At 36.7% G+C, this 15,027-nt stretch overlaps 1 protein-coding gene and 3 long non-coding RNA genes across 4 annotated transcripts; all 4 read right to left on the bottom strand.

Moving 5' to 3' along the window:
* Positions 1–1,705: 1,705 nt before the first annotated feature.
* Positions 1,706–6,151, bottom strand: LOC108261164 (uncharacterized). Its single transcript, XM_017462052.3, has 11 exons — positions 6,000–6,151; positions 5,798–5,893; positions 5,433–5,587; positions 5,206–5,327; positions 4,725–4,786; positions 4,523–4,618; positions 4,104–4,282; positions 3,893–4,014; positions 3,727–3,788; positions 2,352–2,628; positions 1,706–2,151 (listed from the first exon to the last, which is right to left on the bottom strand). Exons 1-11 carry the CDS (start codon positions 6,134–6,136, stop codon positions 2,056–2,058), a joined length of 1,404 nt encoding a protein of 467 aa, XP_017317541.2. The 5' UTR covers positions 6,137–6,151; the 3' UTR covers positions 1,706–2,055.
* A 2,229-nt stretch (positions 6,152–8,380) lies between these two features.
* On the bottom strand, positions 8,381–9,186 carry LOC128632773 (uncharacterized). The gene is made up of 3 exons (XR_008396375.1): positions 9,071–9,186; positions 8,577–8,638; positions 8,381–8,470 (listed from the first exon to the last, which is right to left on the bottom strand). It is a non-coding gene; the product is annotated as an uncharacterized LOC128632773 (long non-coding RNA).
* Positions 9,187–10,957: 1,771 nt separating this feature from the next.
* On the bottom strand, positions 10,958–11,763 carry LOC128632772 (uncharacterized). Its single transcript, XR_008396374.1, has 3 exons — positions 11,648–11,763; positions 11,154–11,215; positions 10,958–11,047 (listed from the first exon to the last, which is right to left on the bottom strand). It is a non-coding gene; the product is annotated as an uncharacterized LOC128632772 (long non-coding RNA).
* A 1,771-nt stretch (positions 11,764–13,534) lies between these two features.
* Positions 13,535–14,340, bottom strand: LOC128632774 (uncharacterized). Its single transcript, XR_008396376.1, has 3 exons — positions 14,225–14,340; positions 13,731–13,792; positions 13,535–13,624 (listed from the first exon to the last, which is right to left on the bottom strand). It is a non-coding gene; the product is annotated as an uncharacterized LOC128632774 (long non-coding RNA).
* Between the last annotated feature and the right edge of the window lie 687 nt (positions 14,341–15,027).

Below are 15,027 nucleotides of genomic sequence, written 5' to 3'. Positions count from 1 at the left end.
TTCTGTGTCTCATCGTGAGCACAATAGTTAGTTAACTTCGGCTGTTTTGTCAATTTGCTATTTTCTTTACTTTATTTGCCAGACCTCGACATTGTAATATGCACACCAACACTATCCTACCACATTTTGTTGCAAATACGAGTGTTTTCAGTAGGAATTGTAGTAGTCAAGGCAGAGCAGCGGAGGAATGTCTTCTCAGGTGGCCGCCATAAACGGAACCGCCGAGCTGTACAATGTTAACTGAATATTTGAAAAGCATCATTCCAGATCTATCACACACAAATCTTTTGACTCTACTGACAAATCAGTGACTTAACTTTGATACAGTATATTTGGAGACAAGAACATTGGGTGGGGGTGGGAGTGGAAGTGGGAGGGGATGGGAGTGGGTAGGTGAGGTACTGATATGGATTTGACCAAGCAGTTAAATAGTTAATTCTAAAAAATATTTCTATTCAGAATTTTTGTCAATTCTACCTTGCTCTGTCAGGTTAAAACCTCACCTCTTGTTCTTATGTGATATGCCCTTCTATATGTTAAGCCTCCTGGGGTCAAAACAAATGTAGTTTATGGTGCAGCAAATGCAGTTTGTGTTGGTGAATGGAGATTGAATTGTTTTACCGAACAGCAGACACTTGAATTAACATTCAGTTATGCTTTATTTTTTCAATAAAACAAAAATAGCCATTCTATACCTGTGTAGGTATGCATGTTTTATTAATTAATGCCAGCCATGCCATGGGTGGATATTTTTATTTATTTATTTTTGCTTCTGGAGATTTCCCTTGTTTACAATAAGGTCTCGTCCTCTGGGACACAGTTGTTGTTTCAAACATTCTGAGGTTTTACTGAATGCACCCTTAAAACATGTTTCCAGATTTTACCAGGTCATGTGAATGATTATTTGTTGTTTAATGTTGACAACATAAACTGTTTAATTGTATTTTAGCTGTGATCTGTGATAAATGCACAGAGATCAAATGATTGGTATTAATTGGTAATATTTATCAAAAGAAAATGAGTAATGTTTAATTATAGCGAGCAATATAACTTCATACAACTAAGTAAATGAAAATACCAAATAGAAAAAAAAGTCATTATTTACTTCATAACTGTAAGTAATAAGATGTACTTAATATTTTGTTGACAGCAATGTTCCTGTCTCTGAAAAAATTAAATTGACTTTACTTAATTACTTTAAATAATTATATTTAATTTAGAAGTTATATTTAATTACTATTTACTTTATATCTTCACAAATGTTAAGTTTAGTAATAAGTAGATTTTACTTGATACTGACAAGTGAGATGTATATTATAGCAATAAAATTTACTCTTAAAAAAAGTACTCGATTGATTGTGTTATCTGTCTGGGTAAACAAGAGCTTTCATTTAGGGGACACGATGAAAGCAAGGAGTCCATAAATACGGGTAATGTTAAACTATTTTTTATGGCCAGGCATGACAAAGACTTGCATTACCACCTTCGAACTTTGCATTTGCACTTTTCAAAAACAAATACATACATACATACTCGTGTATTTTTGTTTGCACTCTCCCTTACCCCTATACACATTGTTGGGTGAGAGAGAGGACATTACTGTAGGGCATCATAAATGTCATCAATATTATAATTTTAATTAAGATGACAAATTACTTTGCTGCAACTTAATGCTTTATCAAATAAACTACTACACATTCAGAGACATTATTTGACAAGCTTTATTATAAATAGCTTTAATAAATAAGTTAAGTTAATGAATAAATTAAATTACAACATAACTGAAAATTAGTTTGGACAGAATATATACATGATCCTGTTTAATAAGTCACTTTAATACACCATATGTAGCTTCATTTTTATGTACGTAGTTGAAATAAAATTATGTACAGAGTAAATAAAATAGAATTAAATGGATGAAATAATTAAATAGGTAAACAAACGAAAAATAAACTACATAATGAAACAGATTTTAAAAAATAAACTATTTAATAAAATAGACTCTAATAGTTATAAATAATATTTTTGTGAAATTATTTTATCCTCTAACTGTTTTTAAAAGAGTCCATTTCGTGTTGTGTATTGGACATTGTAGGACCGTCTTCTGTTGTAGCGTCTCCTTAAACCAGCACAGCAGCCACACAGCAGACACTGAATGAGACAGAGAGAAACAAGAGAGACAAGGGAGAATAGAGGAGAGATTCTGATTAACTATTCAGTTGTTGCTGTAATTAAATAAATAAATAAAAATAACTTATTCAGTGCATGTAACTGATCATGGGATATACTCTGAATACAGAGTATATCTCATGCCAAATACCAGGTATAGAAGAGATTTTGGTGACACTTACACAGAGTAGAATCCAGCATGGTATGAGAATAATGATTATACTGCAGGGGATAATGATTCCCAGGATCCATGCAGAATTTCCTCCAGTGGTGGTGGTGTTGCTGTGTGCTTGCACTGTGGGCCTCAGGACAGGGGGATTGGTTTGAGCAGCAGGAGTGGTTAAGGTCGACAATCCACTAATGCTGAGTATTGCAGAAAGAAATCCACTTGGTGTCCACTTGGTTTCACCTTCCACAAAGATGTATTCGGAATTAGCCTCAATTGCTGTACCATTAAACCTGGAGAAAAGAAAACATGGTTTTAAAAGAGTCTGTATTCAGTTCCGATGTATGTTATGTATGGTGTCCTTTGTCCCATGGCTTTGACAAAGAACTATTTACACTGAACTGTCTCTCACTGAAAAAGCTCCTCTGGTCAGTGATGGAATCTTCCAGAATAAACCGTACAAATCCTACTCTAAATTGTTGTGGGGATTCCTGCCTCTATAGACATAGCTGCTCTGATGGTCTTTGTAGTCTCTTCTGTACAAATCACAGATGTTTATTGTGGTATTAAAGGCATGTGGTATTTAAAAGTTTCCCCAGTTTTACTATTGGTTTCATTCCTAGCTTTGTTTCAGTATTAGACGCAACACTGCTTCCTAGCTTTATAGATTTTAATCCAATTCATACTGATTAGTGGAGGATCAGACTCTGATTCTTCACAAGAGGGGTGGTGTTCAATTGCATAGTTGAAAACCAAATCAAAGGGACACTAATCATCAAATCACAACATCAAAGCAAGTTGAAAATATAGTCACTACAGTCATTATGTATGTTGTTAGTGATGTGTGGGTTCACCAATCAGGAATCAACAATATCTAATTTTATCTCAGTCAGAAGTATACCCTGGTGCCACCGCTGCATGGTGTAGTGACAAAATGTATTGCAGGAGAATGTTGCTGAGTGGAAGGTTGTGTAAATGCTGTCCAGCAAATACGGTCAGGTTCCTTAGAGCACTTTGTTAGTAGACCTGGTCTGTTAAAGAGGTGCTGCTCTTCTGTCTAGAAATCTGGCTAACAATTTTAGTGTATGCATCTTGCCAGGACCCAAGTAAACACGCTAAAGCAACCATGCATTCCTTACTACACAAGAGATGCAGTTGAGTATAAAGTTAAGGAACTGGTTCGGATTAGTAAACACAGCCTTAATCGCTGCCCCTGGGTAGGTGGTATTGTAAGTAGTGCACCTGTTGTAGTCAGGTACAAGTTTATATGTCTGTGAAGGGGATGTGGTATATTGAGGTGATTTCAATATGCAGAAAGGTGCAATGATATTTAGTGGATGTCAGTAAAAATAAGGTGTATCCAGAGAAACTAGTGAAAAGAAGGCACTTACGTGTAGTTTGCTTGTGGAAATACAAATGCAGGAGCATCTTTCACATTCAGAATAGTGTTCAGCTAATAAAAGGGGGTAAAATAAGGTTTAAATGAACATAGTCAAAATAAATATTATTTTACTGTGTAAAGTAGTTTTGGGAAAGAGAACAATGGCTTACACTTACCAGGCTGTTGATGGTGTTTTGTATTAAATCATATGTTGCGTTCCTCAGCTGAAGGTCCTTGGAGATGGTCACATTGCTGATTTTAAATGCAAAGCTTATAATGTAGGAGTTGTTGCCAATTTCTGAAAGGAATATAACAAAATTATAAATGAGAACTTCAGAGAAAATACATTATATTTAAAACATTCTTAATTATAATTTCAAGACTCACTCTCATAGATGACATTCTGTATGCTCACAGGATCACTCAGTGTTTGTCTATCAATAGCTCGTGCTCTTCTGATCTTTGGGTCCAGCAGAGCATTAGCAGCATTGAGAACATCAGCCTCACTAGGTACTCTGGTCAAGTTCTTAAAAACTAGACGAATACGTATCAGGGCATTCCCCAATCTGAAGTAGGAGGAAAAAATACAAAATAATTAATAAAAAAAAAATCAAGAATAAGTAGGAGATGCAGAAGAATAGTTAGCCACTCATTAAATAAATGAAGCAAATAGGGGATAATGAACATTGAGTAAGAATCAAAATAACAAAATCACTCATAATTTTAACTACATGACATTCATCACACGGTGTGAGAACACAAAGATTAAAAATGCAGACTTGTGAAATTGATATCAGGATACTTACACAGGTTTAAGGTCATCCAGGAAGGCTGCTGGTGTTTTGGTGTCTCCATCTTGGAAGTAGTACTCCATATCACCATTAACCTGGTTTGCTGAACTCCTGTTACCAGTAGAAGAAATCACAAACATCACAATACAATTCACTTTACAATAAGAATTACCAAAACGTATTTTCAGAGGAAAAATGAATACTGCTGTGAACTTACGTGAAGAAAGAGCTCTGGGGTTTGAATGGTTCTACAGCATCGTCATTTAGAAGCGTGTTTAGCTGGAGACAGAAAGATAAATAATCAGATTTTCTGTGAGATATAAGAACATTCCATTGTACTGTTTGTGTAAAGATTTGTTCTTTTACAAAAAAAAAAAAACAGTTTAAAAGATTTTGTTCTTTTTGAAGAATATAGCTAGCATGCTTTATATGTAGGATGGATTTTCCTGACTCTTTAAGTCCCCCATTATAGTCCTATATTTGATTACTGATTCAGGATTCTGCCCTGCTGTTATGTCTGCATCTGCCTTCTAGGGTTTTGGATCTTTACCTTTTTCTTCTCTATGAGAGTGTTGTGTCTCAGATAGACCTGTGTTCACTGTGAAATTTTGGACTAATTCATAACTGTGCAATTGAATCCCACCCTATCTATAGATATTTGTTAGAATGTTGATATGTTCATGGTCATGTACACTCACAGCGTTATTGATGATGTTCTCCACTTGGGTGTAGGTGTCGTTCCTGAAGTTAGGGTTCTTAGACATGCTGATGTTACTGATGCTGAATGTAAAGTTGACTGCATAGGAGGTGTTTGAAATTTCTGTGGAACAAATCAAATGTCCATAAGAATGTTTTAGCTCCCATATGGATAGGACAATGATGTGAAGAGTTCTAGCTGTAATATGTATTAGTAAAGAAAACATACTCTCGTAGGTGAAGTTCAGCACTTTTACAGAGTCAGAGAGGTTTGTGAGTTGAGCACTGAGAAGAGTCTGGATCGCACTGAGGACCAAACTCTCACTGGGAACAGGAGAGGAAGAATTGAAGACGATCCTGGTCTGAACCACAGCTGAACCAGACCTGAAAAGACAAAGCATCATTATTATTTGCAGATACAAAACTTTATGCTGATTATTTTTCACAATCCTAATGAAAATTCTATTCACCATTACATACACATGTTTGAAATGATCTCTTATTAAATATATACTAATAATCAGATATTAAACACAGAGTGTGAGAACAAACTGATTAAATAGAAACTTGTGAAATTGATATCAGGACACTTACACAGGTGTTAGCTCATTCTTGAAGGCTACTGGTGTTTTGGTGTCTCCATCTTGGAAGTAGTACTCCATGTCACCATTAACCTGCTTTCCTGAACTCCTGTTACCAGTAGAAGAAATCACAAACATCACAATACAATTCACTTTACAATAAGAATTACCAAAATGTATTTTCAGAGGAAAAATGTATACTGCTGTGAACTTACGTGAAGAAAGAGCTCTGGGGTTCGAATGGTTCTGCACCAGCGTCATTTAGAAGCGTGTTTAGCTGGAGAAGGAAAGATAAAGAATCAGTTTTTCTGTGAGATATAAGAACATTCCATTGTACTGTTTGTGTAACCATTTCATCTATTACAAATAAAAACCGTTTCATTGGTTTTCAGTTGAGGAATACAGACATCATGTTTTATAGGTAGGATGGATATTCGCGACCCTTTAAGTCGCCCATTAGTGTCCTATATTTGATTACTCATTCATGATCTTGATCTGCTTCTTTGTCTGCATCTGCTTCCTAGTGTTTTGACCTTTGATGATTACCCCACTGTGAGTCTGCCCTGCCTCATACAACCCAGGGGTTACTTTGTTGACTTTTACACTATTTGACTTTTGCAACTGTTTTTATTAAAATCTGCAATGGGATCCAATGCAATCTCTGGATATTTGTTAGAATGTTCATATGTTCCTGGTCATGTACACTCACAGCGTTATTGATGATGTTCTCCACTTGGGTGTAGGTGTGGTTCCTGAGGTCAGGGTTCTTAGACATGCTAATGTTACTGATGCTGAATGTGAAGTTGACTGCATAGGACGTGTCTGAAATTTCTGTGGAACAAATCAAATGTCAATAAGAATGTTTTAGCTCTCATATGGATAGGACAATGATGTGAAGAGTTGTAGCTGTAATATGTATTAGTAAAGAAAACATACTCTCGTAGGTGAAGTTCAGCACTTTTACAGAGTCAGAGAGGTTCGTGAGTCGAGCACTGAGAAGAGTCTGGATCGCACTGAGGACCAAACTCTCACTGGGAACAGGAGAGGAAGAATTGAAGACCATCCTGGTCTGAACCACAGCTGAACCAGATCTGAAAGGAAAAAAGCGTCATTGTTATTTGCGGATACAAAGCTTTATGCTGATTATTCTTCACGATCCGGATGATAATTAAATTTTCCATTACATACACATGGTTGAAATTATCACTTATTAAATATACACTAATAATGAGATATTAAACACAGAGTGTGAGATCACACTGATTAAATAGAATCTTGTGAAACTGGTATCAGGACACTTACACAGGTGTTAGCTCATTCAGGAAGGCTTCTGGTGTTTTGGTGTCTCCATCTTGGAAGTAGTACTCCATATCACCATTAACCTGCTTTCCTGAACTCCTGTTACCAGTAGAAGAAATCACAAACATCATAACACAATTCAGTTTACAATAAGAATTACCAAAATGTATTTTCAGAGGAAAAATGAATACTGCTGTGAACTTACGTGAAGAAAGAGCTCTGGGGTTCGAATGGTTCTGCACCAGCGTCATTTAGAAGCGTGTTTAGCTGGAAAAGGAAAGATAAAGAATCAGTTTTTCTGTGAGATATAAGAACATTTCATTGTACTGTTTGTGTAACCATTTCATCTATTACAAATAAAAACCGTTTCATTGGTTTTCAGTTGAGGAATACAGACATCATGTTTTATAGGTAGGATGGATATTCGCGACCCTTTAAGTCGCCCATTAGTGTCCTATATTTGATTACTCATTCATGATCTTGATCTGCTTCTTTGTCTGCATCTGCTTCCTAGTGTTTTGACCTTTGATGATTACCCCACTGTGAGTCTGCCCTGCCTTATACAACCCAGGGGTTACTTTGTTGACTTTTACACTATTTGATTTTTGCAACTGTTTTTATTAAAATCTGCAATGGGATCCAATGCAATCTCTGAATATTTGTTAGAATGTTCACATGTGCCTTGTCATGTACACTCACAGCGTTATTGATGATGTTCTCCACTTGGGTGTAGGTGTGGTTCCTGAGGTCAGGGTTCTTAGACATGCTAATGTTACTGATGCTGAATGTCAAGTTGACTGCATAGGACGTGTCTGAAATTTCTGTGGAACAAATCAAATGTCAATAAGAATGTTTTAGCTCTCATATGGATAGGACAATGATGTGAAGAGTTGTAGCTGTAATATGTATTAGTAAAGAAAACATACTCTCGTAGGTGAAGTTCAGCACTTTTACAGAGTCAGAGAGGTTCGTGAGTCGAGCACTGAGAAGAGTCTGGATCGCACTGAGGACCAAACTCTCACTGGGAACAGGAGAGGAAGAATTGAAGACCATCCTGGTCTGAACCACAGCTGAACCAGATCTGAAAAGACAAAGCATCATTATTATTTGCAGATACAAAACTTTATGCTGATTATTTTTCACAATCCTAATGAAAATTCTATTCACCATTACATACACATGTTTGAAATGATCTCTTATTAAATATATACTAATAATCAGATATTAAACACAGAGTGTGAGAACACACTGATTAAATAGAAACTTGTGAAATTGATATCAGGACACTTACACAGGTGTTAGCTCATTCTTGAAGGCTACTGGTGTTTTGGTGTCTCCATCTTGGAAGTAGTACTTCATATCACCATTAACCTGCTTTCCTGAACTCCTGTTACCAGTAGAAGAAATCACAAACATCACAATACAATTCACTTTACAATAAGAATTACCAAAATGTATTTTCAGAGGAAAAATGAATACTGCTGTGAACTTACGTGAAGAAAGAGCTCTGGGGTTCGAATGGTTCTGCACCAGCGTCATTTAGAAGCGTGTTTAGCTGGAAAAGGAAAGATAAAGAATCAGTTTTTCTGTGAGATATAAGAACATTCCATTGTACTGTTTGTGTAACCATTTCATCTATTACAAATAAAAACCGTTTCATTGGTTTTCAGTTGAGGAATACAGACATCATGTTTTATAGGTAGGATGGATATTCGCGACCCTTTAAGTCGCCCATTAGTGTCCTATATTTGATTACTCATTCATGATCTTGATCTGCTTCTTTGTCTGCATCTGCTTCCTAGTGTTTTGACCTTTGATGATTACCCCACTGTGAGTCTGCCCTGCCTTATACAACCCAGGGGTTACTTTGTTGACTTTTACACTATTTGATTTTTGCAACTGTTTTTATTAAAATCTGCAATGGGATCCAATGCAATCTCTGGATATTTGTTAGAATGTTCATATGAGCCTTGTCATGTACACTCACAGCGTTATTGATGATGTTCTCCACTTGGGTGTAGGTGTGGTTCCTGAGGTCAGGGTTCTTAGACATGCTAATGTTACTGATGCTGAATGTCAAGTTGACTGCATAGGACGTGTCTGAAATTTCTGTGGAACAAATCAAATGTCAATAAGAATGTTTTAGCTCTCATATGGACAGGACAATGATGTGAAGAGTTGTAGCTGTAATATGTATTAGTAAAGAAAACATACTCTCGTAGGTGAAGTTCAGCACTTTTACAGAGTCAGAGAGGTTCGTGAGTCGAGCACTGAGAAGAGTCTGGATCGCACTGAGGACCAAACTCTCACTGGGAACAGGAGAGGAAGAATTGAAGACCATCCTGGTCTGAACCACAGCTGAACCAGATCTGAAAGGAAAAAAGCGTCATTGTTATTTGCGGATACAAAGCTTTATGCTGATTATTCTTCACGATCCGGATGATAATTAAATTTTCCATTACATACACATGGTTGAAATTATCACTTATTAAATATACACTAATAATCATATATTAAACACAGAGTGTGAGATCACACTGATTAAATAGAATCTTGTGAAACTGGTATCAGGACACTTACACAGGTGTTAGCTCATTCAGGAAGGCTTCTGGTGTTTTGGTGTCTCCATCTTGGAAGTAGTACTCCATATCACCATTAACCTGCTTTCCTGAACTCCTGTTACCAGTAGAAGAAATCACAAACATCATAACACAATTCAGTTTACAATAAGAATTACCAAAATGTATTTTCAGAGGAAAAATGAATACTGCTGTGAACTTACGTGAAGAAAGAGCTCTGGGGTTCGAATGGTTCTGCACCAGCGTCATTTAGAAGCGTGTTTAGCTGGAAAAGGAAAGATAAAGAATCAGTTTTTCTGTGAGATATAAGAACATTTCATTGTACTGTTTGTGTAACCATTTCATCTATTACAAATAAAAACCGTTTCATTGGTTTTCAGTTGAGGAATACAGACATCATGTTTTATAGGTAGGATGGATATTCGCGACCCTTTAAGTCGCCCATTAGTGTCCTATATTTGATTACTCATTCATGATCTTGATCTGCTTCTTTGTCTGCATCTGCTTCCTAGTGTTTTGACCTTTGATGATTACCCCACTGTGAGTCTGCCCTGCCTTATACAACCCAGGGGTTACTTTGTTGACTTTTACACTATTTGATTTTTGCAACTGTTTTTATTAAAATCTGCAATGGGATCCAAGGCAATCTCTGAATATTTGTTAGAATGTTCACATGTGCCTTGTCATGTACACTCACAGCGTTATTGATGATGTTCTCCACTTGGGTGTAGGTGTGGTTCCTGAGGTCAGGGTTCTTAGACATGCTAATGTTACTGATGCTGAATGTCAAGTTGACTGCATAGGACGTGTCTGAAATTTCTGTGGAACAAATCAAATGTCAATAAGAATGTTTTAGCTCTCATATGGATAGGACAATGATGTGAAGAGTTGTAGCTGTAATATGTATTAGTAAAGAAAACATACTCTCGTAGGTGAAGTTCAGCACTTTTACAGAGTCAGAGAGGTTCGTGAGTCGAGCACTGAGAAGAGTCTGGATCGCACTGAGGACCAAACTCTCACTGGGAACAGGAGAGGAAGAATTGAAGACCATCCTGGTCTGAACCACAGCTGAACCAGATCTGAAAAGACAAAGCATCATTATTATTTGCAGATACAAAACTTTATGCTGATTATTTTTCACAATCCTAATGAAAATTCTATTCACCATTACATACACATGTTTGAAATGATCTCTTATTAAATATATACTAATAATCAGATATTAAACACAGAGTGTGAGAACACACTGATTAAATAGAAACTTGTGAAATTGATATCAGGACACTTACACAGGTGTTAGCTCATTCTTGAAGGCTACTGGTGTTTTGGTGTCTCCATCTTGGAAGTAGTACTTCATATCACCATTAACCTGCTTTCCTGAACTCCTGTTACCAGTAGAAGAAATCACAAACATCACAATACAATTCACTTTACAATAAGAATTACCAAAATGTATTTTCAGAGGAAAAATGAATACTGCTGTGAACTTACGTGAAGAAAGAGCTCTGGGGTTCGAATGGTTCTGCACCAGCGTCATTTAGAAGCGTGTTTAGCTGGAAAAGGAAAGATAAAGAATCAGTTTTTCTGTGAGATATAAGAACATTCCATTGTACTGTTTGTGTAACCATTTCATCTATTACAAATAAAAACCGTTTCATTGGTTTTCAGTTGAGGAATACAGACATCATGTTTTATAGGTAGGATGGATATTCGCGACCCTTTAAGTCGCCCATTAGTGTCCTATATTTGATTACTCATTCATGATCTTGATCTGCTTCTTTGTCTGCATCTGCTTCCTAGTGTTTTGACCTTTGATGATTACCCCACTGTGAGTCTGCCCTGCCTTATACAACCCAGGGGTTACTTTGTTGACTTTTACACTATTTGATTTTTGCAACTGTTTTTATTAAAATCTGCAATGGGATCCAATGCAATCTCTGGATATTTGTTAGAATGTTCATATGAGCCTTGTCATGTACACTCACAGCGTTATTGATGATGTTCTCCACTTGGGTGTAGGTGTGGTTCCTGAGGTCAGGGTTCTTAGACATGCTAATGTTACTGATGCTGAATGTCAAGTTGACTGCATAGGAAGTGTCTGAAATTTCTGTGGAACAAATCAAATGTCAATAAGAATGTTTTAGCTCTCATATGGATAGGACAATGATGTGAAGAGTTGTAGCTGTAATATGTATTAGTAAAGAAAACATACTCTCGTAGGTGAAGTTCAGCACTTTTACAGAGTCAGAGAGGTTCGTGAGTCGAGCACTGAGAAGAGTCTGGATCGCACTGAGGACCAAACTCTCACTGGGAACAGGAGAGGAAGAATTGAAGACCATCCTGGTCTGAACCACAGCTGAACCAGATCTGAAAGGAAAAAAGCGTCATTGTTATTTGCGGATACAAAGCTTTATGCTGATTATTCTTCACGATCCGGATGATAATTAAATTTTCCATTACATACACATGGTTGAAATTATCACTTATTAAATATACACTAATAATCAGATATTAAACACAGAGTGTGAGATCACACTGATTAAATAGAATCTTGTGAAACTGGTATCAGGACACTTACACAGGTGTTAGCTCATTCAGGAAGGCTTCTGGTGTTTTGGTGTCTCCATCTTGGAAGTAGTACTCCATATCACCATTAACCTGCTTTCCTGAACTCCTGTTACCAGTAGAAGAAATCACAAACATCATAACACAATTCAGTTTACAATAAGAATTACCAAAATGTATTTTCAGAGGAAAAATGAATACTGCTGTGAACTTACGTGAAGAAAGAGCTCTGGGGTTCGAATGGTTCTGCACCAGCGTCATTTAGAAGCGTGTTTAGCTGGAAAAGGAAAGATAAAGAATCAGTTTTTCTGTGAGATATAAGAACATTTCATTGTACTGTTTGTGTAACCATTTCATCTATTACAAATAAAAACCGTTTCATTGGTTTTCAGTTGAGGAATACAGACATCATGTTTTATAGGTAGGATGGATATTCGCGACCCTTTAAGTCGCCCATTAGTGTCCTATATTTGATTACTCATTCATGATCTTGATCTGCTTCTTTGTCTGCATCTGCTTCCTAGTGTTTTGACCTTTGATGATTACCCCACTGTGAGTCTGCCCTGCCTTATACAACCCAGGGGTTACTTTGTTGACTTTTACACTATTTGATTTTTGCAACTGTTTTTATTAAAATCTGCAATGGGATCCAAGGCAATCTCTGAATATTTGTTAGAATGTTCACATGTGCCTTGTCATGTACACTCACAGCGTTATTGATGATGTTCTCCACTTGGGTGTAGGTGTGGTTCCTGAGGTCAGGGTTCTTAGACATGCTAATGTTACTGATGCTGAATGTCAAGTTGACTGCATAGGACGTGTCTGAAATTTCTGTGGAACAAATCAAATGTCAATAAGAATGTTTTAGCTCTCATATGGATAGGACAATGATGTGAAGAGTTGTAGCTGTAATATGTATTAGTAAAGAAAACATACTCTCGTAGGTGAAGTTCAGCACTTTTACAGAGTCAGAGAGGTTCGTGAGTCGAGCACTGAGAAGAGTCTGGATCGCACTGAGGACCAAACTCTCACTGGGAACAGGAGAGGAAGAATTGAAGACCATCCTGGTCTGAACCACAGCTGAACCAGATCTGAAAAGACAAAGCATCATTATTATTTGCAGATACAAAACTTTATGCTGATTATTTTTCACAATCCTAATGAAAATTCTATTCACCATTACATACACATGTTTGAAATGATCTCTTATTAAATATATACTAATAATCAGATATTAAACACAGAGTGTGAGAACACACTGATTAAATAGAAACTTGTGAAATTGATATCAGGACACTTACACAGGTGTTAGCTCATTCTTGAAGGCTACTGGTGTTTTGGTGTCTCCATCTTGGAAGTAGTACTTCATATCACCATTAACCTGCTTTCCTGAACTCCTGTTACCAGTAGAAGAAATCACAAACATCACAATACAATTCACTTTACAATAAGAATTACCAAAATGTATTTTCAGAGGAAAAATGAATACTGCTGTGAACTTACGTGAAGAAAGAGCTCTGGGGTTCGAATGGTTCTGCACCAGCGTCATTTAGAAGCGTGTTTAGCTGGAAAAGGAAAGATAAAGAATCAGTTTTTCTGTGAGATATAAGAACATTCCATTGTACTGTTTGTGTAACCATTTCATCTATTACAAATAAAAACCGTTTCATTGGTTTTCAGTTGAGGAATACAGACATCATGTTTTATATGTAGGATGGATATTCGCGACCCTTTAAGTCGCCCATTAGTGTCCTATATTTGATTACTCATTCATGATCTTGATCTGCTTCTTTGTCTGCATCTGCTTCCTAGTGTTTTGACCTTTGATGATTACCCCACTGTGAGTCTGCCCTGCCTTATACAACCCAGGGGTTACTTTGTTGACTTTTACACTATTTGATTTTTGCAACTGTTTTTATTAAAATCTGCAATGGGATCCAATGCAATCTCTGAATATTTGTTAGAATGTTCATATGAGCCTTGTCATGTACACTCACAGCGTTATTGATGATGTTCTCCACTTGGGTGTAGGTGTGGTTCCTGAGGTCAGGGTTCTTAGACATGCTAATGTTACTGATGCTGAATGTCAAGTTGACTGCATAGGACGTGTCTGAAATTTCTGTGGAACAAATCAAATGTCAATAAGAATGTTTTAGCTCTCATATGGATAGGACAATGATGTGAAGAGTTGTAGCTGTAATATGTATTAGTAAAGAAAACATACTCTCGTAGGTGAAGTTCAGCACTTTTACAGAGTCAGAGAGGTTCGTGAGTCGAGCACTGAGAAGAGTCTGGATCGCACTGAGGACCAAACTCTCACTGGGAACAGGAGAGGAAGAATTGAAGACCATCCTGGTCTGAACCACAGCTGAACCAGATCTGAAAGGAAAAAAGCGTCATTGTTATTTGCGGATACAAAGCTTTATGCTGATTATTCTTCACGATCCGGATGATAATTAAATTTTCCATTACATACACATGGTTGAAATTATCACTTATTAAATATACACTAATAATGAGATATTAAACACAGAGTGTGAGATCACACTGATTAAATAGAATCTTGTGAAACTGGTATCAGGACACTTACACAGGTGTTAGCTCATTCAGGAAGGCTTCTGGTGTTTTGGTGTCTCCATCTTGGAAGTAGTACTCCATATCACCATTAACCTGCTTTCCTGAACTCCTGTTACCAGTAGAAGAAATCACAAACATCACAACACAATTCAGTTTACAATAAGAATTACCAAAATGTATTTTCAGAGGAAAAATGAATACTGCTGTGAACTTACGTGAAGAA

This window comes from Ictalurus punctatus, chromosome 3, assembly GCF_001660625.3.
Source record: "Ictalurus punctatus breed USDA103 chromosome 3, Coco_2.0, whole genome shotgun sequence".
Taxonomy (NCBI): domain Eukaryota; kingdom Metazoa; phylum Chordata; class Actinopteri; order Siluriformes; family Ictaluridae; genus Ictalurus; species Ictalurus punctatus.
This window is presented reverse-complemented; position numbering and strand designations above follow the sequence as displayed.